This window comes from Delphinapterus leucas, unplaced genomic scaffold (assembly GCF_059928025.1).
Source record: "Delphinapterus leucas isolate spDelLeu-1000000601 "Yukka" unplaced genomic scaffold, BTC_Dleu_Yukka2 spDelLeu_asBTCV2_sq40, whole genome shotgun sequence".
Classification (NCBI taxonomy): domain Eukaryota; kingdom Metazoa; phylum Chordata; class Mammalia; order Artiodactyla; family Monodontidae; genus Delphinapterus; species Delphinapterus leucas.
Window position 1 is genome coordinate 2,121,331 of NW_028322249.1, and position 23,969 is coordinate 2,145,299.

At 37.0% G+C, this 23,969-nt stretch overlaps 1 protein-coding gene across 1 annotated transcript in view; it reads left to right on the top strand.

Annotated features, from left to right (window-relative positions):
* The first annotated feature begins 208 nt into the window (after positions 1 to 208).
* The window catches only part of LOC149743956 (uncharacterized), a 94,716-nt gene continuing 70,955 nt past the window's right edge, over positions 209 to 23,969 (top strand). Inside the window, exons 1-3 of the mRNA XM_089905926.1 lie at positions 209 to 286; positions 1,644 to 2,154; positions 8,748 to 8,838. Of these exons, the coding sequence (XP_089762052.1) occupies positions 209 to 286; positions 1,644 to 2,154; positions 8,748 to 8,838 (680 nt within the window). The remainder of the gene's footprint in view (positions 287 to 1,643; positions 2,155 to 8,747; positions 8,839 to 23,969) is intronic.

The following is a 23,969-nucleotide window of genomic DNA, read 5'->3' on the forward strand; positions in this document are numbered from 1 at the left end:
TGAATTCTTAGCTCTCCAGAGATCTGAGTTTTCTTTTCCCCAGTCCCTGTGGGTTGCTGTGGGGAATGTGCCAAACCTATCATTTGAGATAAAAAGTTATGGTGAGGTAAGCTTCTAGGCTGGGGGAAGGAAGACTTAGTGACTGAAATGGGGGATGCTAAGCACTGGGGGGCAGGAAGGAAGAAGGAGCTAGTAATGGATGTAACAAATGCTGCAGCTGCCGGCAAAGCCTGGATTGAAGTTCCTTCCTGAAAATGAGGACCCGGGCAAGAATGACCACTCAGATGTAAACAGTGTCTCTGACTGGGAATTCTCATCTGCCTGCCGGTGGGCCAGAGCTGAGCAAGTCCTTTCTCTCCTCTGTATGCACACTGAATTGGTTAGTAAGTGACGTGTCAGAGGACAGGAATCATATTCAGTGGATCTTTCAAATCCAGGAGTTTGAGGCTAATGAAATTAGTGTGTGGCCAGGGCTCTGCCAACTAGAATTAAGTCACTGCAGCCACACTGCAATGCATTTTCAGCCTGAAGGGAGCATCAGGGAGGAATTTCGGGAGATTTGTTTCTGAGCCTGTACAAAATAATACTCATAATGCTAAGAAAGATTAAATGTAAATTAATATTGACTACGAGTAACATATTTAAAAAATAATCGCCGAGTGGGGGATGGCTTAAAGTGGAGAGATTATATAATATGGTGTCCAAAGAATAAATCTCCCCTGACCACTGTTTCATGGGCTATAAGTAAGATATATTACAATGGAAAGTAATGGGAACGTTTTTAGTCAAGGCTTCTCTGCTATTGACTTGAGAGCAAATACTCTGAGAGTATAAATTACTCTTGCTATGTGCTGACTCTGAATGAACAATATTTCGTGTGCAGTGACATGGTCTAAGCTATAGACTTGGAATTGAATGGCATCTGTTTCAATTGTTTTGTTCTCTCAAGAGCAACTAGATAGAAAAAAGTGGTCAATTTGACCCTTGTGGGAGCGTGTTGCAAATCTAAACCTGTGTCCCTCATACCATAAATGAAATACATTTGTAAATTTGTAAGTGTTTTCTTTCTGTTCATTGATGCTTGAGTATAATCTCAAACTTTGGGAGCAACATTTTATACATAAGTAGTTGGTTTTCTTCCTTTCTTCTTTCTCTTTCTCCTCTCTCTCCCTCTCTCTGTTTCTATCTCTCTCTCTTTCTCCATCTTATGTAGTTGGATAGAACTGGGCACCTAGGATGATGTGGTGTTACTATAGTGGGATTTTTTTTTTTAAAAAAACAACTCTAACTTACCCTTTTAAAAATTTCATAAATACAGGTGTCAGTGCCATTTGGAATAGTCTCTATAACAATTTCTGTCTCCACATTTACTGTGTTTCAGCAAATTTACCTAATAGATGGTGAGTGAGCAATTTTTAAAGGGGCATTTTTTAGAAGAGCGGAGAGGGAAGGAATAGAGACAGGCACATACTGTATTTGAAGTTACCTCCACGTGTATTTTATGTATGTATACCCATACAATTAAGAAGTCTTTGGATGTTTTATCTTCAAGAATAATTCAGATAATGGATTACTTGAATATCATAAACATTTAGGGTTTAACAGATTTGTTACATATAGACGTTGTATCATGGATTTAAAAGACCATAGCCAGCGGGCAGCGGCGGGCGGAGCGACCGAGGGGCGGCGCGGGCTGGGCGGCGGGTGCGGGGGTCCGTGCTTCCTCGCGGTGGAGGGCTGGGGTTCGCCGAAGACGCCGGGTTGCGCCGCGTTGCCAGGTTACCGAGCGCGTGCCCCGCGCCCGCTCTTCCGCCCGGGCCGCCCTCGGCGCCGCCTTAGCCGCGGTGCGGGCTGCGCGGGGCGCCGGTTCCGCGGAAGCCTGGGTCGGGCGCTGCGTGCGGGACTCTCGTCGCTCGTGGACGGGGCGCGAGCGCGCGGGGGACGTAGGGCGCCGACCTGGGCCTCCCCGGCGCTCCGGCTCCGCTCAGGGCGCCCGCTCAGGGGCCTCCGGCGCGAGGCCCCCTTTGTGGTCAAGATGGCGGCGCCCAGGCGGGCGGCGCCGAGGTGAGCTGGAGTCGGGCCCGGAGAGGGGCGAGTCTGCCACGCCCAGGACTTGGACCCCGGGCAGGTCTCCCGTCTCCCGCGGAGCGGCAGGTGAGTGGGCGCGGCCGCGCGTAGGTCCCTCTCGTGGGGTGGTCAGCTCTCCGTGCGTCCGCAGACTTCTGTCGTCTGATAGTCAGATCTGGGGTGGCCCAGGTTGGAGGCGAGGGTGCTTGATTGGGGAAACCTGAGGGGTTTAAGGACTCTATTGGGATCGTTTCAGACCCCAGCAAGAAGCTGAGCAAGTTTCCTCCTGACTCTCTTCCCGGCTAAGTTTTCTCCCTTCTCTGAAGGCGCCAGCTTTTCTGAATCACCTTGTTACCCGGGGGGATACAGTTGGTGGTTCTGACCGTGGAACGGAGGACCTGGCGCGGGGAAGCCTGAGCTGGTTCTAGTTACTTTGTTTGCAAAGCACTTGTTTTGTCTTTGGAATCTTTGTGTATGTTAACCAACGTTGGGAAGAGCCAGCGTTTTCTCCTCCAAAACACTGTGAGGGGTAACCTTATACGTAAGAAACAAGATGGCGTTCACATCCGTCTCTTTTCCAACCACTGAGTTTTGGTTGTGTTTCCTTTCTTTAAGTTTGTCTCGTTCTGAAGTGATAACAAACAAACAAAAAGACCATAGCCAATTACACAAAGTATACTCTAGTCTCAGTCCTGCCATTAATTAGCTTAAGTCATTTAATTTTTCTAGGCCTCATTTTTCTCGTGTGATGTTTTTTCTTTGAAAAAGTATAGTTTCTAGAAGTCTCTAATCTCTGTGTCATAGTTCAGCTTGGAGAAAACCTGTTCTTATCCAAACTCCATGACATTGTATTTCCAGCTCCAACTTTGGACTTTGAGTGAGTTGGGGGCAACTTTTTCAGGATATTTTCACACAGCTTTTTTAGTTAATACCAGTCTAGCTGACTTGTCATACTCAGACTTTCTTCCATATTCTTTTACCAGTGTGTTCCTTAGTCATATATATAAAGACTGTTGTGGGCAAAATGACCTCCTGGGTCAGCTTACTGCATGGTCATCGACACAGGGCAGGGAGTAAGATTCTGTGGATTTTACAGAAGCAGATACAGGTTTCATTATCCATGTCCTCTCCCCTTTCATCTTACAAAAACAGCAGGCTTTTCTTGGAGAACTGCCAGATAATGCCATCCTGCCTCCTCACGGGCCCCGGGGATGAACTCCAGTAAAGCAGGTGATTGGCTCATGGGTAGGCATCTGACCTCGGCTGAGTCTATCAGACTCCTCCCCAGGACTTTTCTCTCAGAGAAAAATGGAAGAATTGTCTTTTCTCTCTGGAATTTCTAAGCTGGGGAGATATGACTCTGGGACTCCCAGTGACCATCCAGCACAAGAAGAGACTTTCTGTAAAATAAAGTCTTGCAGAGGTAAGCAGGGCTGAGCGATGGAGAGAGAGCTGGAACCCTGCTGATACTCTGGAACTTGCAGATCCAACTGTATCTGAATATGGCTGCATCCCTGAATTTCTAGTACTTGTTTGTTGAGGTGGTTGTTGTTGTTTGGTTTTTGTTTTTAAATTTCCTTTGACTATTTTGAATTTGTTTTCAGTAATGTGCATTTGAAAGCATCATAGCTAAAAGAGCTAATTTCCTACATTAATGTCAGGTTTGCTGAGTGGCATTCCTTAAGTGAAAAATAATATCCGCTATTTTCTTTAAATAAAATCCTTCTAGCTCAGGTTTGAGATACTCAAAACTCTGCCTCCTACCCCCCTCTTTTCCAACATTTACTATATCACCTTGAAGCATTTGTGACCACATCTTTCCCATCTAGACGCAGTTGAGAGAGAGAGCAAAGACTTGTGATATAAACTGCAACCTATACGCCTCCTACCTGGAAGCTTTAGAACATACTTGATTCTTGTCATTAAAGCAAATCTTTTGTTGTTGTCTCCAGGACACAGAAGCATTTTCATGGCATAATGGAGTACAAAGTACATTAAGCCTAACTCTACTTCTCACCCTCTTTTACTTTAAATAGGCAGAAAAGAACAATCTCAAACACATTTTCCCAACAAATAAAATACATATACGATTATGTTTAGAAGACGTTTATGCAACACATAGTTAGACTGATTAATTAATGGACCTTTCGCCAATTGGCACAGTAAATATATATGTTCAATGTGCTTAATTAAAAAGAAGACAATAACATATTTTTACAGGTTGATTATCTGAGAAGAGTATTGTGCCAGCACACTTGATGCTACAGTATTTCATGTTTGACAGGTAATCTTCTTTCAATTATATTTACTGCTAAATGTTTCTTGGATCAAGCTATTAAATTATAAGGTCAAAAGTAAAATGATACGAAATTACAATGATAAAGGGACACATATCCCACTTTATGAGAATAGAAGTTCTAATTTCTTTTCAATACTACTAGTAGTGACCACAGTACTAATTTGAGCCCTTACTATGAGCCACTGTGCCCATATGCATTTAGTTCTTACAGTAGTTCTGCAAAGGGCATATAATAATCCACACTGCAAAGCTGAAGAAAGTGATTCTCATAGCTGAAAGTCACATAGCTGGTGAGTGGCAAAGTCTAGATTCAAACTTAGAGTCGTCTGACAATGCCCAGGTTGTTGACCACTATGTACACTGCTCAATTGTTGCACCAATAAAGAAGTGCTTGAAATAATTATAGATTTGCCTACCCTGAAACTGCAGTGATTTAAAGACATCAAAGTTGCCAGTTGCTTAACCACATCTACTTACAGTAAGAAATTACATTTTATTTCATTTCTAAAACAAGATTAATTCTGCAGGCCCATAGAAACTTGAGCACACAAATCCTACCTCCAAATGAAAGATGCTTGTTTTCCACTATTCAACAGATGGCCCTGTACAGAGGCAATAAATATATAGTAGAATTTTCATTCAAATAAATGAGAAGAGAGGTTTCTTCTTGTCCTGATTCAGTGCCCATCATTATGGATTATGATGGCTCTTCCCAAACTTTACTTCATTCACTCCACTCTTTCTACAAAACTCCAGTAATGGAATCCATCATTCAGATATATGTGCAAAGCGAAAGGACTGTATTAATACAGTTGCTGAAAGTCAAGTTGATAGAGCACGGGAAATACATCCTAATAAATGCAACATTAATGTTTGTGTGGGCCTTGGAGTTAGCGGTAGAAAACTTTTCAGTTTAATGGAATATTTTGCCTCTTGCTGTGGAAGTGTGGCTTAATAGTCTTGTAATTGGTCATTTACAGAATCCTCCATCTCTGGGTTTCATGCTTTCTTTACTCTGCAGCTGTTGATTCCTTCTCTTGTTCTGGATGGAAGATAGCAACGAAGCCACTTCAAAGGGCTCAGCCTGCCTTTTTGTGTTATTGTTTAGATGAAGATATTTCCATTTATTAAAGCACACTATTTAAACATTTTTATCATGTTTCAAAGTTGACTGTGTTCTGAAGGTATGAGCACAGGCAGACATAATGGGGGATGTTTTCCAGGAGAGAACATACCCTTATCAAAGGAATTATCAGAATTTTCATGTATGGATTGAGAATCAAATTCTGGAGTTAGACCTGAATTTAAATTCATACTCACAACTTATTACCAGTCTCATCTTGATCAAACGGTTACCACACTTCTCATCAATTTCCTTATCTTTGAAAGCGGAATAAGAGAAGTATGCCTGGTGGAGTTACACATAAAGCTCATCTGATAGAATATTCATAAGGATTTTGCACAAAATATACATGGATATATTTTAGCACCGAGTTTAGCATGCGATTCGTCTTCAATACATTTAAGAGCTATTATTTTATTATTATTATGCTATCGTTAAATATCACTATTACTTAAATGTCATTATTGCTAAAATTGCTGTAAAACTACCGCAATAACCCATGATGAATTCCCCTCTTCTGTTTCCTTTGTTTAAATGGAAAATATATATATAAATCTAGACAGAGAACACTTTAGTGATCCTATTCAGTGGAGTGAGAATTTCCATGGCACTGATTAAAACAAATCCTGAATTGCATGGACTTAAGATAGCAGAGAGGGGCTTCCCTGGTGGCGCAGTGGTTGAGAGTTTGTGACCCGATCCGGGAAGATCCCACATGCTGCGGAGCGGCTGGGCCTGTGAGCCATGGCTGCTGAGCCTGCGCGTCCGGAGCCTGTGCTCCGCAACGGGAGAGGCTGCAACAGTGAGAGGCCCGCGTACCGCAAAGAAGAAAAAAAAAAGATAGCAGAGAGGCTAAGAGATTTGAAGTTAGACATCCCCAGGTGTGAATTCTACTGTGACCCTCTTCTAGCTCTAGAACCTTGAGGAAGTTACTTAAACTTTCTGAGCTTCACTACTAGTTTCCTCATCTGTATCTTTTTCAGGACTATTTATCAAGCATCTTCCTGTTCTCTATGCTTGGACGTATCAATGAATAAATCAGACAAGAGCCTTTGCCTGCGTGCTCCTTCTTGCATGCTTTCTCCCTCCTTACACTCTCGTGTGGAAACGGATGTTATAAATAAATTCTGTGCTTTGTCACAAGTTGACGGGCGCTGGGGGATAAGGAAAAGGATGTGAAGCTCACTGAAGAGGCTTGGGTTGGGAGTGCTGGAGGAGTGTACAGGTAGGTTCCGATTTTAAATAGGGTAGTCAGGGTGGATTTTATAAGTTGACATTTGAGCAAAGACTTGAAGTGAGGGAGTTGTCAGAATGTATGATGGGGAGACCACTCCCTGGGAGCAAGAATAACCAGTCCCCAAACTCTAAGGCAGAAATATGCCGGGCAGCTTGGAGGAATATCAAGGAGGCCACCCTGGCTGACTTAGTCAGTGGGGAGGAAGAGACAGCAGGAGGGCTGGAGGTCGGATATGTGATGGGTTGGATTGGGTAAGTCCTGGGAGGCCATCACATGCATTGTGTCTTTTACTCTAAATGTAGGCAGCCAGGGGCAGGATTTTAGCCGAGGTGTGGTATGAACTGTCTCTTGTTTGAAAAGCATAACTCTATCTGTGGCCTTGAGGATGTGGGGAGAGAGTGGAGTCAGGGAGAATCTCGGGAGGCAACTACAGGATCCTCGAGGTCTATGCTGGTGGCCTGCACCAAGCTGCTAGCGGCTGGTAATTCTCAGAAGTGGCACATTGGGAAGGTTGTGACAGCATTTCGTGGTAGATTGAATGCAAGAATGGAAAGGAAGAGGGAGTCAAGGGTGAATTCGAGATTTAGGGCCTGGGAAACTGGAAAGGTGTGGTTACTGTCACCCAAGATGGAAAAAGTTTGGGGTAGAGCATGTTTGGGGGATTAAAGACCAGTTTTGGAGGTATAAGATTTGAGATGTTTTCGTGACGTCCAAGTAGAGATGCTGAGTACACAGTTGGATACACAAGTCTGCAGTTCTGAAGAAAGGTCTGAACTAGAGATACACTTTAATACAATGGAGATATTAAGAATAATGACATGGAAGCGCTATTTTAAAGATAAAATGAAGTCATGCAATTAGCACTCTGTCTTCTCAAAACATTGAATAACTGTTAGCTAAAATAATTACCTGAAATGAAAAAATACCTATAGTTTGTTGTTTGCAGTAAAAGTGAATAAAATGTCACAATTATTTTAATAGTATTTGTGACACAGTAGTTTTAGTTAAGACACCATGACTACAAACATTTACAAGAAACCTTTCCGTCTCCTACTTTTCACTCTGATAGGGTACTTGGAACCATATTTTGTAAGGTTTAAGTTAGTTGCCATAGGGTACCTCTTTAATTAGAAGTAATTCTGAACTTTCTAGTTCCATGCAGTTTTGTATACATATATGTATAATTATTATTTTATGATTTATCAAACTCAGTTGAAAATTTGCATCACTGATATACATTAGAATTTAAGCATTTACCCAGGTATTCAAGGGAAAAAATGTACTTGTCTTGTAATTTCCATAGGGGAAATTACACATCTTCCCTTCACTTTGCAATTGAAAACATGGCAGGGGAAATACTTGTAATTTCCTTAGGGGAAATTACACATCTTCCCTTCACTTTGCAATTGAATTTGCAATTGAATGCAGGGGAAATACTATCTTACTGGTCTTTGAGTTCCCCTTAGCTATCTGCAAGTCCTTAAACAGCCTTTGTGGCTTAACCAAAATTCTCTTCCATCTTCATTCCGCTAACAGATATTGGTCTAAGCATGTGCTTATACTAAAAAATGCATGACCACGTTGTCTCTACACATCTATAATTTTATGTTAACACTATCATTATGTAAGCTATACTTGAATTGTAATTATAACAGATTTTATGTCAACACACATCCATTTCTAGTGTTCATCTGGTGTTCAGGGGGAGAGCAGCATGTCGTAAATTTTATCAAAATATAACATCTGAAGAATAGAACAGAGGGTAATTGTGTAATTCTGTATTCACTCTAATTAAGTTCAGTGGAGTTGGCATAATAGAATTAAGGTGAAAAAAAAAAAAGACATTGAGGTACCATGGCTCCCTCTCCTAACACACCCTTTTTATATCCGAGAGCAGAGACTCAGCACCTTTCTGTACAGAAATGGAGACAGGAAGAGGCCAGAGGATGAATGACAGGCACGAATGAGGTGGAACTTTGAAGAGCAACATGGAAATGAAATAATTCTTTTGTATTTGGTAGGTGGGGAAAATGTACCAGCGTGTATGCCTACTGGGACCACGTTTTCCAGAACAGTTAATCCCAGTGTCAACTATGCTGTCCCACCTTCCTCGTAAGTAGGAACATACTGTTACTTGAATCTTTGCTTCCTGTTTCTTGATACCTGGTTGAGAAGATTATCACAAGAACTGCATCTTGTTAGCAAATACACTGTTTTGAAATGATTGACACTCACTGAAGAGTGGCAACTCCAAGCTTGCTCTCTCTTGATCTTGGAGTATTTAAGTCTGGAGTGCAGGAGTGGGTTATGGGGAAAGACCATTGGAATTCTTATGTCTTCAGCATAATGGTTATAGCATAATGGTTAGGAGTGTAGGTGCTGGTTCCAATCTCTGCTTTCCACTTGCTAACCATATGAGCTTGGGCAATTTACCTGATTACCTGAACCTCAATACTCCTGCCTATAAAATGATGTTAATAATATTTCATCCCCATAGACTTGTTTTCAATGTTAAAATGAAGTCACTTACACCAAGCACTTAATACAATGCCTAGAGCATAGTAAAGTCTATTATTATTACTATTACTACTACTACTATTATTATTATTACTATCACGATGCCAGGTGCTATTTTTCCTATGCCTTATTCCATTATCTTCTGCCCTGTTCCCCCATTTCTGTCTTGTTTCTGTACAAGGGTAGGTTTGTCACAGAGCATTTTCTTTCCCTAGTGTCTGACTCTTAGTCATCAAGGTGACTGGTCCACGACCCCGGCATTCATTGCTGCTCGTTGAAGCAACCCATTTTGAGAAGGGGAGTTGGATATTGATGCCAAGTTGGGTCAAGGAGAGAGAATTTTCTCTCTTCTGCACTCAGAGAGCTAAGTGAAATATTCAGGCCTCAGAAGGAGAATCAGGCAAAGGGCAACATGCTTAATTTCATACCTTAGTGATTAAGAACAAGTCAGACAGGCTGGATTTGAACTCATTTCCGTCATGTACTGACAACGGGATCTTAGGTGCTTTTGTAACCCGTCTGAGGCTCAGTCAACATCTGAAAGAGACGAATAACATTATCAGAACCTAGTGTATAGCCTCGTTGTAATAAGTGAGTAAATCCTTTTAAAACGTTCAGCACGTTGTTTGGCATATAAACACTTAATAAAATTTAGCTTCTTTGACTACTACCGCTGCTAATATTATTAAGTAGCTGAGCAGATCCGAGGCCCATTTTTTTCTTAGATTGCACATAATCATTTGGACAACCAGCTCACATTGATCAACCGTTGCTTATATATAAACCCCCATGAACCCAAAGGTGCTTTAACTCTCTCCCAGTCAGAGCCTGTTCTGGGGGCAGAAGCAACACCGGCACTACCCCCGTCATCTTTGCCTTTATTGTCACTACACTCGCCTGCCGTACTGAGCACTTTCTGTTTGCCAGGCACCAAATTTAGCCCTGCGTATGCACTATATTATGTAGTTCTCACACTCCACTCAGGTGGGAGACATTATCATCATCCCCAGTTTTCAGGTAAAGACGCTGAGGTGTTGGAAAGGTAAGAAACTTGACCCACAGCAAGAGATGGAGCCGGAGTATTCAAACCCTTCTCTCTGACCTCAAGAACCCTTAAATATTAGCATACTACTACATCCTGGTAAGAAAATCTGCTTCCAGCCACTCTGGTGAGAGTAGAAATGATTCTCAGTCCCCACATTCCTCTATTGCCCATGCCACCCTAGCCTCAGGACTAGGGGGGAAAGGAAGTGATCTCTTCAAAGAGCAGCCAAAGGGAACCTACTCCCTTCTGCCTTTTCGTAATCAACTAACCAATATTTTATTTCCTTCTTAAGAGTCCCCACATGTTCCTTTTGGTACTTAGCTTGGCCTTTTAGAATTCTGACATTCTGTACGTGACTCATCCACTGTATTTCATGTTAATTTATTGAGGTCAAGTATAGGGTCTTACTCATCCTGAAGTCCAGTTATCCCCTGTCACATCTAACTCTGTTCTCTTCTTCTTGTAGGACATCTGCAGGTATTTATTTGAATTTTGTTGAATTGTTCTCATCAATAGTACATTAAAAGTTATACAGAAAGTGCTTTCTTATAAGGAAAACCATCTAAATAGATTTCTAGCTCTTTACTTTTTATAGCACTATTGTAGAGATTTTAGATCTCCAGGTAATACTTTTTAGATTGAGTTCTTCATATCATCTTATTTTTACATATAATGATAAATCTGAATTTTCTCTATCAAACCTCCGAGACTTCACTGGCTTGTAACTTAGCTTGTTGATTATGTGTTGTTGACTTTTCCATTTACAATGATATTTGATCCTGGTAAGGATGGGGCTGGGTGGGAAGGTACATCTTAGGGCCATAAATTGGTTTTGTAGAGAACTAACATAAAGATCTAAAGCCTCATCATATTTCTGCAGAACTCATGAATCATTTTATTATAATTCCATTCATTCAGGGAGTATAAAACCATTTTCCAATTGTTATTCCTAATTTGTTCATCTTCTCTTCCTTAGTCTTAGTGAGAAGAGAGCAGGCTGAATGGAAGAAAGTCATTATGACCACTGGGGCCCCTAGGGTAGGCATCAGTCCCAGAGTTTTGTTTTCATCTCTCCGCTATTAATATTGGCTAATGTCTTGAGTGCTTACTTGGTGCAAATTACTTAGCCGACCATGGCAAATGGATTGTGTCATTTCATCCCCTGCTAGTCATACAATTAATGTATGTATTATTATGATATCCCATAATGCATACATGGAACAGAGCCTCAGAAGTAGTTATTTGCTCACCAAAATATGGTAGATGTGGAATTTGGACTCAGGTCTGATAGACTCCTAAATCACTCCTAGTGATTTTTACCACTAAATTAAAGTTGTATACCTCTGGAGAGTAGATAGTTTCTAAAATTTCCTCAGCTCTAACGTTTTATAATTAAATTTTTGTCTGATGGCAAGCTTAACAGTTAAGATGGGTAGGAAGGAATGCCAGCCTGTTGAATGGAATTTCCCTGAAATAAGCCTGTTTTATGACACCAGTTCACTCATTCATTCACTCAGCATGTATTGAATGTTTGCTCTGTGCAAAGGCATTTTAGGCATCACAGTGGAGTGAGCGCCCCTTCCATAGACTCTCCTGCAGCACTCAGAGAAGTCTTGGACTGGTTTGCCTGTTATGGAATGGGGCTTGGTGATAGAAGCCTGGTTTGTCCTCCACTGATATAACTAAGACATACTCATATGAGTTTATAGGCATCTTGAAGCCGTGGGATAGTAACACACATGAATCTTACCATTTTTGCCTGGGATTAATGATATAAAGGCTTTGGATTTGGGTATGGAAAATGGGTGCAGTTATGGGCGTGTTGGTTCTACATATATATGGACATCACGTGTCATCAGCCTGCAGCTACCTGCCATTCCTCACTACTTCTTTTCACAAACCAAACAAGTACCTTCTTATCTCTCCTGTGGATAAGCTCTTGACAGTGGCACTAGGGCCTCCCTCAATAAGTACATCATTGGCTAAACCAGTGCTTTCTCAGATATGCTCATTGAACAGCCCTTAAGGTGGATTGACATTCCACTGCCTAGAATAGAATATGGTGTTCTTTAGAAATCGGGGGGAAAAAATAGGCCACCAGATGTACTTTCTTTACTTTAAATTGTTTATATATATATATATATATATATATATATATATGAACAATTGTTATATATGTGTATGTATACTTGTTCATATATATGAATGATTTAAAATTGAAGATATATATATATACACACACATATATATATGTATATTTAAATTTTGGCTTCTGTTAGCAAGTAGTAAATTAAATGATTAGCAGATCCATACTGCAGGGAAATAACCAATCAGATTTCATTCAATAGCTTGCTTTTTTGTAGATTTATGGTTGTGATTTTATATCTGCAGGTATGTTTGCTGAAGAAAATATTTCTACCACTTTACGCAAAATTAAATTCATTTAATACCAATGCGGCATGTCTCAAATGTCTTAATACAGTTTTAATCTTTAATCGCATCAGAAGTATGGAATTAGAAACATACCCCAAAATCATTTGAAGATATAATTACTTTCATTTCCCTTATACTTTTGAGACTTTTGAAAAATAAGTATTTAGTTGTACTTATCTGTTTCTGTCTCTCTAAGGATAGCAAACACTGAAACACAATTATTTTTAAAAGTCAATATTAAAAGTATATTGTCCAAGATGATCAAAACTAAGGAAGTGGCAAAGAAATTCAAAAATTTAAACTTTCAAAGGGTGCTTTTTTTGTGAATGTGTAGTACTTGTTCTTCTGAAGGAATTAATCTTTTTAAAAATTTAATTAACTTATTTTTTATTGAAGTATACTTGGTTTACAGCATTGTGTTAATTACTGCTGTCCAGCAAAGTGACTCTGTTATACATATGTATATACATTCTTTTTCATATTCTTTTCCATTATGGTTTATCACAGGATATTGAATATAGTTCCCTGTGCTATATAGTAGGACCTTGTTGTTTAGCCAATCTATATATACCAGTTTGCATCTGCTAATCCCAAACTCCCAGTTCATCCCTCTCCCACCTGCTTCCCCCTTGGCAGCCACCAGTCTATTCTCTATGTCTCTGATTCTGTTTCTGTTTCATAGATAGGTTCATTTGTGTCATATTTTAGATTCCACATATAAGTGGTATCATGGCATTTGTCTTTCTCTTTCTGACTTACTTTGCTTAGTATGATAATCTCTAGTTGCATCCATGTTGCTGCTGCAAACGGCGTTATTTCATTCTTTTTTTTATGGCTGAGTAGTATTTCATTGTATATATGTACCACATCGTCTTTATCCATTCATCTGTTGATGGACATTTAGGTTGTTTCCATGTCTTGGCTATTGTGAATATTGCTGCTGTGAAGATCAGGGTGAATGTGTCTTTTTGAATTATAGTTTGGTCTGGATATACGCCCAGGAGTGGGATTGCTGGATCATGTGGTAGGTCTATTTTTAGTTTTCTGAGGAACCTCCATACTGTTTTCCACAGTGGCTGCACCAACTTACATTCCCACCAACAGTGTTGTAGGAGGGTTCCCTTTTCTCCACACCCTCTCCAGCATATGTTATTTGTAGACTTTTTAATGATGGCCATTCTGACTGGTGTGAGGTGGTACCTCATGGTAGTTTTGATTTGCATTTCTTTAATAATTGGCAGTGTTGAGCATCTTTTCATGTGCCTATTGGCCATCTGTATTTCTTCTTTGGAGAAATGTCTCTTTAAGTCTTCTGCCTATTTTTTTGATTGGGTTGTTTGCTTCTGTTGTCATCAAGTTGTATGAGCTGTTTGTGTATTTTGGAAATTAAGCCCTTGCTGGTCGCATCATTTGCAAATATTTTCTCCCATTCTGTAGGTAGTCTTTTCATTTTGTTTATGGTTTCCTTTGCTGTGCAAAAGCTTGTAAGTTTGATTCTGTCCCCTTTGTTTATTTTCATTTTTATTTCTATTGTCTTGGGAGACTGACCTAAGAAAACATCGGTATGATTTATGTCAGAGAATATTTTGCCTGTGTTCTCTTCTAGAAGTTTTATGGTGTCATGTCTTATGTTTAAGTCTTTAAGACATTTTGAGTTTATTTTCGTGTGTAGATAGGTTCATTTGTGAAAGGATGTGTTCTAACTTCACTGGTTTATATAAGGCTGTCCAACTTTACCAACACCACTTGCGGAAGAGACTGTCTCTTTCCCATTATATATTCTTGCCTCCTTTGTCAAAGATTAATTGTCAAAGATTAAGTGAGGTGTGTGGGTTTATTTCTGGGCTCTGTATTCTGTTCCATTGATCCATATGTCTGTTTTTGTGCCAATACCACGCTGTTTTGATTACTGTGACTTTGGAGTACTGTCTGAGTCTGGGGTGGCTATGCCTCCAACGTTGTTCTTTTTCTTCAGGATTGCTTTGGCAATTCTGGGTCTTTTATGGTTCTGTATGAATTTTAGGATTATTTGTTCTAATTGTGTGAAAAATGTCATGGGTAATTTGATAGGGATCGCGTTAAATCTGTAGATTGCTTTGGGTAGTATGAGCATTTTAACAATATTAGTTCCTCCAACCCAAGAACATGAGATGTCTTTCCATTTCTTTGAATCATCTTCACTTTCCTTTATTAATGTCTTACAGTTCTCAGCGTATAAGTCTTTTGCCTTCTTGGTGAGGTTTATTCCTAAGTATTTATTTTGGGGGTTGTGATTTTAAAAGGCATTGTTTTTTTACGTTCCCTTTCCGATATTTCATTGTTGCCATAAAGAAATGCCACCAATTTCTGTATGTTAATCTTGTATTCTGCTACCTTGCTGAATTCGTTTATCAGTTGTAGTAGTTTTCATGTAGAGTCTTTAGGGTTCTCTATATATAGAATCATATCATCTGCATCTAATGACAATTTTACCTCTTCCTGAAGGAATTAATCTTGACGTTCTACTAAGACTTTTGGGATACCTGTTTTAATGAGCCATTACTTCCTGCCTGAGATTGCACTATGCACCAGAGATTCTAGAATTAGCATAATAAAACTAATAATGCAAACAACAGCAACAAATCTTCACAAACCTTCCTTGCAAGGAGGTAAAGTCCACTGGAAAAACAGACAAGTGAAACACACATTCAAAATGGCAGTGATTCTCAAACATTTATGTGCTGAAAAATCATGACAAGCATGATAACCAGGGCAATTACTAGACCCCCTTCTCCAGCTGGTCAGGTGTAAGGTCCTGTAACTCAATTTTTGGTGAATGCCTCCAGGAGAGTCTGAGACAGATGTTCTCAGTTGTCGTCAACCTTTAGTGTGCATCAGTGTGCATATCTAACTTTTCTTGGTTGACACTGGGGTCACCCTTCTCCCTGCCAGCCTGTAGCTCTCACTTCAAGGAGCTCAGCTGGTGGTCCACTCTATTGCAGGCTATTCTACAAGTTCCGGACGCCAAGGGAGATTGTCCTCTTGCTGACCCTTCTTCATGGCCCTCCAACCCAGACTTACTTATCCAAGAGCCATATTTAACTCCTTTCAGCAGCCACTCTTCCAAGAAAAGGAGCAGCAAAAGTCCACAGTTCCCAGGCAGAGACCTGTGAGGAGAAGACTTGAAGGTAGGGGAGGGGCAGAGGGGTGAAGATAGAGGATATTTCCCTTGAACTCCTGCAAGTCATGACTAAAGTAGCTCTTTGTGGCATTGGATTTGCTTTAAACAATTAAAAATCAGACTATTGACTAGCACACAAATATTTATAAAATATACAAATAAAACTATTGATATCTTTGAAGCCCATTTTTAAACAAAAGGAACATTTTTAAATGTGCCAGGATATAAATTATGGGTACCTCAGGATTATTATAACTTTTCTATAACATTTTATTAGATCTTTATGGTGTTTTTAAAAATGTTGGCCACTGATACTTGAAATTTGATAGGTATTTATAAAGTTTCCTCAAAGGATTCTTATGACAGCTAAATTTTTTGACTATTTAGACAGACACTTTTGGCTGGCTACTCGGTAAAGTACCACGTGCTGTGATTATTACTTTTTGTGCTTTCCAAGTCAACACCCAGATGCCTGTGAACCTGACCTGCACAGAGTAGTTATTTTGGTTCTTTAAACTGCCTGCCAGACGGTTGCAGTAGCTTTTTCATATGGGCAGATGGCCACTCCAGAACAAATCAAAATATAATATTTGGTCTCTGAACTTACTTCTGAATTCAAATCTTTGAATATGAATGCTAACTCAGATTGAATTTTGGGTTTGACTAATTGTTTTGATGTTCTTAGGCAGTTTTCATGAAACATATTTGATCAAATAACTTAATATGGACTTCACTTCTTATTAGTTGTATAATGTCCCTTCTGGTGTGTTAAATGCAATAAAAATTTGAGCATATATACTAATATGTAGCTCCTACCCAGCATATGATGAACAAAATATGTATTAACAAGAGACATCAATCCATTTCTGAGGTTATGCACGTAGTTTACTGTTGAAATGCGGTAAAACTTTAAAATTTGTAATTTCTGGTCAGAGTTTATGAGAAACATGAATATGAGCAAGATAGGTAAATTTAGTGTTTTTTTAACAAGGTAGGTATGGCACAGACTTCAAACTATAACACAGATTTCAAGCAAACAAGGGTAATTACATTGATTTAAGCAGTTCTTTCCCATTTATTCATATATTTTTTGTCTTAATTCAGACCTAGCTTAATTCACCCCTCCCTCCCTCCCTCCCTCCCTCCTTTCCTCCCTCTCTCCCTTCCTTCCTTCCTTCCTTCCTTCCTTCCTTCCTTCCTTCCTTCCTTCCTTCCTTCCTTCCTTCCATCTTTCCTTCCCTTTCTTCTGTTCTGCCTTTCTTTCTCCTATCTCTTTAAACTGCAGTCCTGAGTAAAATGGATGGTTTCAGATTAACCTAATTAATTACAACTAAATAGCCACTTATGTCATTAACCCAGGATACTTCCCTGGGCTACTCAGATCGAAATGTAGGTTTCATATTTTCAATGGAACAATGTTTGTTAGAAAATATATTTCCTATTATAATCTTTATAATGAGAAAAATGCTAATTAAAACCAAAACCATTAGTCACCTGTAAGATTTGAAATATATGAAAAGTTTGATAACACTCTGTTGGTGAGGCTAAGGAGGAAAAAGCAGTCTAATATCTTGTTTTTCAAAATGTAAAATGGGACAACATCCATGGAGAAGATTTTATCAATATCTAACAAAATCATAGCTGTATTTGGCCTTTGATCTATCAATCCCTCTTCCAGGAATCTGTTCCAAAGATCCAAAAAATGACATGTATCAAATGTTCTTCAATGTAACATTATTGGTACTAGTAACAAAATTGAAATCACCCTCAAAATCCAAAATTCTAACACCAAAATCCAACAGTTATATAAACTGCAATATATCTACACAGTGGATTACTATGTACTTGCGCAAAGCAGTTGGGAAGATCTCTACAAAATGGATTAAATGGATTATATATTGTATATTTTGGAGTATAAATTGTTAAGTGATAAAAGGAAGTTGCAGAAAACTGTGTATAGTATGTCACCTTTTGTGTAAGATACCCTCCCTTCCTTCCTTCCTTCTTTCCATCCTTCCTTCCACCCCTTTCTCTCTCTTTCATCTCTGTTTCTTTTCTTTATTATTTCACAGTTTGTGCTTTTTTTTTATATTTGCAAAAATAAATAAGGGAAGGAGAGAAGAAAAACTCATAAAAATTGTTCCCTATAAGGTAACTGTCTCTCCATTCTTAAAAGTGAGACGTTGAAATCGTCTACTATTATTGCACTTCTGTCTATTTTTCTAGTCAATTCTGCCAGTGTTTGTTTTATATATTTAGGTGCTCTGATGTTGCATGAATATATATTTGTAATTGTTATATCTTCCTGGTGATTTGACCTTTTATCATTATATAATGTCCTACTTTGTTTTTGTGATAGTTTTTTGTTCAAATTGACAGTAAATTTTAAGCATAATTAACTGTCATTAGCACAAATTCATGAACTGTATCTTCGCTTTTCTCATTTTTTGAAACCTTATATTTATAATCATAGTTATTTATATTTGATAAATAAAATTATTTATAAAGAATTCAAGTTATAAGTAAATGGAAATGTATCATTCAATTTTTGTTTTCTTGCTAGTGGAGGACATTAAGGAAAACTAAGATTTTTAATTCATAAATATGGTAATAAAATTGAACATGTATTTAAAGTATTGAAATAGTATAACTGAAGAATAAAAGAAACATTATAATAAATGCTTTATTATCATTAATGTTAAATTCTTTTGATTACTGATTTTAATTGAAGATTTTAAAAATACACTAAAAAAATAAAAATACATTATAAATATATTTGCATTATAAATCTATATTTAAAACTTGTAAATGTTGATAGAACTAATTGTCCTGTTGAATAATGGAACAGAGTTCCTCATCTAATTATTTAATTTTTATGATCCTTGTGAAATAACAGTTAACTATTTGAAACGTGCTATTCATTTTTGTATGTGTTTTACAGAAAGAAATTGTATTCTGTCATAGCTTACATTTCTAAATTCAAAAAGGCAAATATTTCAAGGCCTTTATTATCTTGATCATTTTGACACATTTAAAAATCATCCAATTTTAACAAAGATGTCCTTACCAGGAAATGGTAAGTTCTACTGACAAGTTAAAACAAATGATCAATTATTATTTTTAATTATATTTGTTGCTGGGAAAAAGAAATTGTAGAAAACTAGTCAGAGAAGAAGGATTATATCCTTTAATTTGTAATAAATTGATTTGTAAAGACGGGTGATGTGATGCCTAGCTGTGAAAATAAGTAACATGACAAGTAAATATTAAAGCCATGGAAGTGATCTAAAAATACCTGGATAATTATTGCAGATTATATAAATGTGGGTTTCTGGGGTAGGATTGGAGGTACCAGCCACTTTCCACTGGAAACAAAGCTTCAGTGACTTATATTCTATTGCCAGAAGAACTGGGGAATTTAAACATAGAAATAGAGTAATTGGATGATTTATTTCATAAGCATACATTTTTAAATGTTGCTGATGACTTTTCTTGAAAGTAAAGCCAGAAGGATTTTAAGATTCTTAACTGTAAATATTAGAAATGATTATTATAATACTTTCCATGATAAAATTATTTGAAACTTACTCTTGTATATTCCCAATGAAAGGTGATTCTTATTTTTTATTGTGGCTAATTTAATGAAATAATATTTTATACAAAACACAATTTTCCTAACTTGGAAATTATAATTAAGAACACATTTGAGTTTTGAGTGTTGTCATTTAGACTGTGGGCATTATCAGGGCACAATAATCCACTTGGTGAAAATTTAGTCTAGTTGAAGGCCAATTATTTTACTTCCTTGTAATTCACATGATATGTCCTTGCAAATAGAAGCAGCCGCTAGCCAAGTAACTAGGGAGAAACGAAGAGCCTTGGGTGGGTGATATTTCAAATTCAACAGTATAAAGCAAAGAAAAATAACACATTTTAACACATAAAAAATGCTAGAAAAAATGTTTACATGCATGATTCTAGTTTGGTAATTGCTTCTATTCTAAATTTTTTCATATCAATTCAACAATAAGCACCTTCGTATCATGTAAATCACTATCACTTATAAGTAAGTAGGTTGTAGTTTTAAAGTATTTGGTTTTATCAAGTAATATATGCTCATTAAAAAAAATCACATGTTAAAGAATGTTTTATATTAAATATCAACAGAGTCAGATCACTTCTTCACTTCTAAGTCTACTCTCCAGACAAGTTCTTTACAATTGTTTATATTTTGGTTATTTCCCTTCTCAAACAATATATATTTTCTGAATTTATTAATATCAGATAACATTTATTATTCCCCCAATATCAAATATAAATATTTAACTCACTCAGGTCCTCTTCTCCAACTGTTTTAGTCAATTATGTTATTGTTTTGGTTTTTCTGTCAATTATCTTTAGTATAAACAATGTAATTAAACTCAATCATTTTTCTATAGTCCTTTAATTCAGTTTTCATACTTTATATGACAATTTTAATGCCCTTGTTTCTCTACCCAATATTCTTCACAATCTGCTTTGTGTAAGTTACATTTTTATCATAGCTCTTGGATTTTCATTCCATCCTTAAACATAGCATCTTCTTTCCGTGGCCTGAAGATTGACTCAAAATTGAAAGTAAATAAACAATATTTTCATCATTATGGTTGCAATTGAGCAATAAAATACCAATTATCTTCCCATCTTTAGGAGTTCAAATCCAAATGCCCCTTGAGGGAGAATGTTAGGCTGAAAGGATTTCCTCAGTTGGTAAAAAATCATTTAAAATTATATTTGGAAAATAATTTCCATCCTCAGTTTCTGTCATTTTTGGAGGTTATATTGGCCATTTAAAAATTGCATGTACTGCTTTTATTCTCAACATTTTTCAGTTCTAAATCATGCTTATCATTATGTTCTACTACCTTTATTTCTAAAAAGTACCTGTAATGATCTCCACTGGAATTTTATTACCTTCTCTGTTGGGTTTTCTCTTTGTTTTTCTTTTATCATAACTTTCTTTTGCTTAATTTACATATTAGTTTCTTTTCTTCCCTTAAGCTCATAATGAAAGATCTTCATAAACTCTGAAGTTAGCAAATAACATTCTGAGTCCTAAGCACTATAGTTTTGATTTTATAGCTTAGGAATTTCTTTAATCTCCTAAAAATGAAATATTTACATATATATAGACAGTATGTGTTCCCCCAGCTGATTGGTAAATAGGACTCTCTTCTATTTAGGTCTGAACTCAAGTGGGGTATTATAGGATGAGAGGCTACACACAGTAATCTCTTTTTTTCACCTGATCATAGCAGTCTGCCTTGCTGTTGATAGCACAAGCACCAAACTGACAAAGGCTTTACTATGAATCAACATTCAGACTATTGATCTTATTTAGGATTTAAATGTTTTATTTAAATTTTTAAAAAAGTTTCATTTTGAAGTAATTGTAGATTCATTAGCAGTAATAAGAAATAATGCAGAGGGGTCTCATGTACTCATTTCCCAGTTTCTCTCAATGGCGACATCTTAGATTATAGTACAATATCACAACCAGAATACTAATTTTTATGTAAGATGTGTGACAAGTCAAGGCCCAGTTTTTTTTAACCTATCAGATTACTCTAGTACCATTGGTTTAAAAGGCTATCTTTTCTCCATTGAATTGTTCCTTTCACTTTTGTCAAAACTCATTTGGGCATATTTGTGAGTTTATTTCTGAATTTTCTGTTCTCTTCTATTGGCCTATGTGTCTATTCCTCCACTCACACCACACAGTCTTGATTACTAAATATAGTATAAGGATGAATTGGGAGATTGGGATTGACATATATACACTATTGATACTACATATAAAATGGATAACTAATGAGAACCTACTGTATAGCACAGGGAAGTCTACTCAGTGCTCTGTGGTGACCTAAATGGGAAGGAAATCCAAAAAAGAGAGGATATATGTATACGTATAGCTGATTCACTTTGCTGTACAGTAGAAACTAACAAAATATTGTAAAGTGACGATACTCCAAAATAAATAAATAAAGCAGTAATTTAAAAAAGATAAAGATAAAAAATAAGGCTTAAAATTGGGTAGACTGGCTTCTTCTACTATATTCTTCATTTTCCAAATTCTTTTTGTTCTTCTAGTTCCTTTGTTCTTTTCCATATATATTTTTAAATAATCTGGTCTATACAAAAATTCTTGCTGATGTTTTGATGAGAATAGTTTTAAAGTTATATATCAATTTTGGCATAATTGAAATCCTTACTGTTATGAGCTAAATTGACTCTCCCCAAAATTTATGTGTAGAAGTCTTAACCCCCCAGACTTAACAATATGATAATGTGACTATATTTGGGATATGGTCTTTAAAGAGGTATTTAAATTAAAATGAGGTAATTAAGATGGGCTCTAATCCAACCTGATTTGCAATTAGGACAGACACACATAGAGGAAGACTCTGAAGGTACAGAGAAGAGATGGCCATTTAGGAGAAAAGAAGAGAAGCCTTAGGCAAAATAAAACCCTGCTGACATCTTGATCATGGACTTTAATAAGCCTCCAGGATTGTGAGAAAATATATTTATTTTATTTATGCTACCCAGCCTTTGATATTTTGTTATGATGGCCCTTGCAAAACTAACAGTTACCAAGCTGAAGCTTCCAATCTATAAACACTGAATGTCTTCCATTTATTTAGAACCTCTTTGATTTTTTTCATGAGCATTTTATAGTTTTTGATGACAAGTCTTGTAAATATTTGATTATTTGGATATATTTCTATATTTCATTTTTGAGTGATTATAAAAATCTCACTGCCCATAGTTAATTCCTAGCAAATAGGTTTACAATTAATATTTTATGTTTGTTTTATATCCTGTATCCTTGCTTAACTTATTAATTCTAAAAGGGTATTTTTTGAGTATATGTGTATTCCTAGACTTCAGTTTGTATATAATCATATCATCTGCGAATAGAGACAATTTTATTTCTTTCTTACCTACATATCTGTCTTTTAATTGTTTTTCTTGCCTTACTGAACTTGCTAGAACACCTCATACTATGTGAAATGAGTGCGGTGAGAGTGAATATCCTTGCCTTGTTCCTGATCTTGAGGAGGGAAATAATTCAGTCTTTCATCATTAAGTATAAGTTAACTTTGGGATTTTTGGTTTTGGTTTTCTTTTTGTTTTTGATTTCCATAGGTGCTGTTTATCAAGTGGAAGAAGTTATTCTCTATTCCTATTTTTCTGAGAGCTTTTTGTTCGTTTGTTGTTTTTACAACATGAATGGTTGTGAAATTTGTCAAACCCTTTTTCTGCATTGAATTATATGACCATGCAATTTTTTTTTCTTTAGGATTGGGTAAATTACATTGATAATTCTTGAATATTGAACAGGCTTTACATGCTGAGAATGAATATCAATTGGTAATGGTGTATAATTATTTTTATATATTGCTAATTCTATTATTAATATTTTGCTAAGGATTTCTACATTTATTTTATGATGGAAATTGGTGTGTAGTTTTCTTTTTGTGTATTGTGTTTTTCTTGTTTTGGTATTACTATAATAATACCGTCATAGCAATAGAAATAAAAATCCAGTATTTTACTTCAAAAACTGTGATCCTCATGAACAAGATCTGTGATTTCTGTCATTAAAGATGGGGGGATAGGGAACTAACAAGCCATTATTTTTAAGTTTAACACTTGTAATTTATTGTCTGGAATCATATGATCATTTATCATATGTGATTGCCAATAGGTGAATTTTACAACTACAGTAAGGGGTGGTGGGGAAGTACAAAGAGATTCTTCTAATACCAGACACAAAACTGAATTTCTGTGTAATTTAGAACAAATTGATTTAACCTAATGGAATTGAAATCTCTATGCTGTAAAATGGGAATTATGATGCCAACTATTAACAGTATTGGGGAAATCAAATGAAATAATATAAGTAACATCTTGTAAGAACATAGATTTTTTAATAAGCTCGGTGAGAAATTAACTGTATCTCTATTCTCTATCTATCATCTATAGAAATAGAAAAAAATAGAAAGATCGGTGTGGGCTGGGGATAAACAGGATTTCCACTTCCAA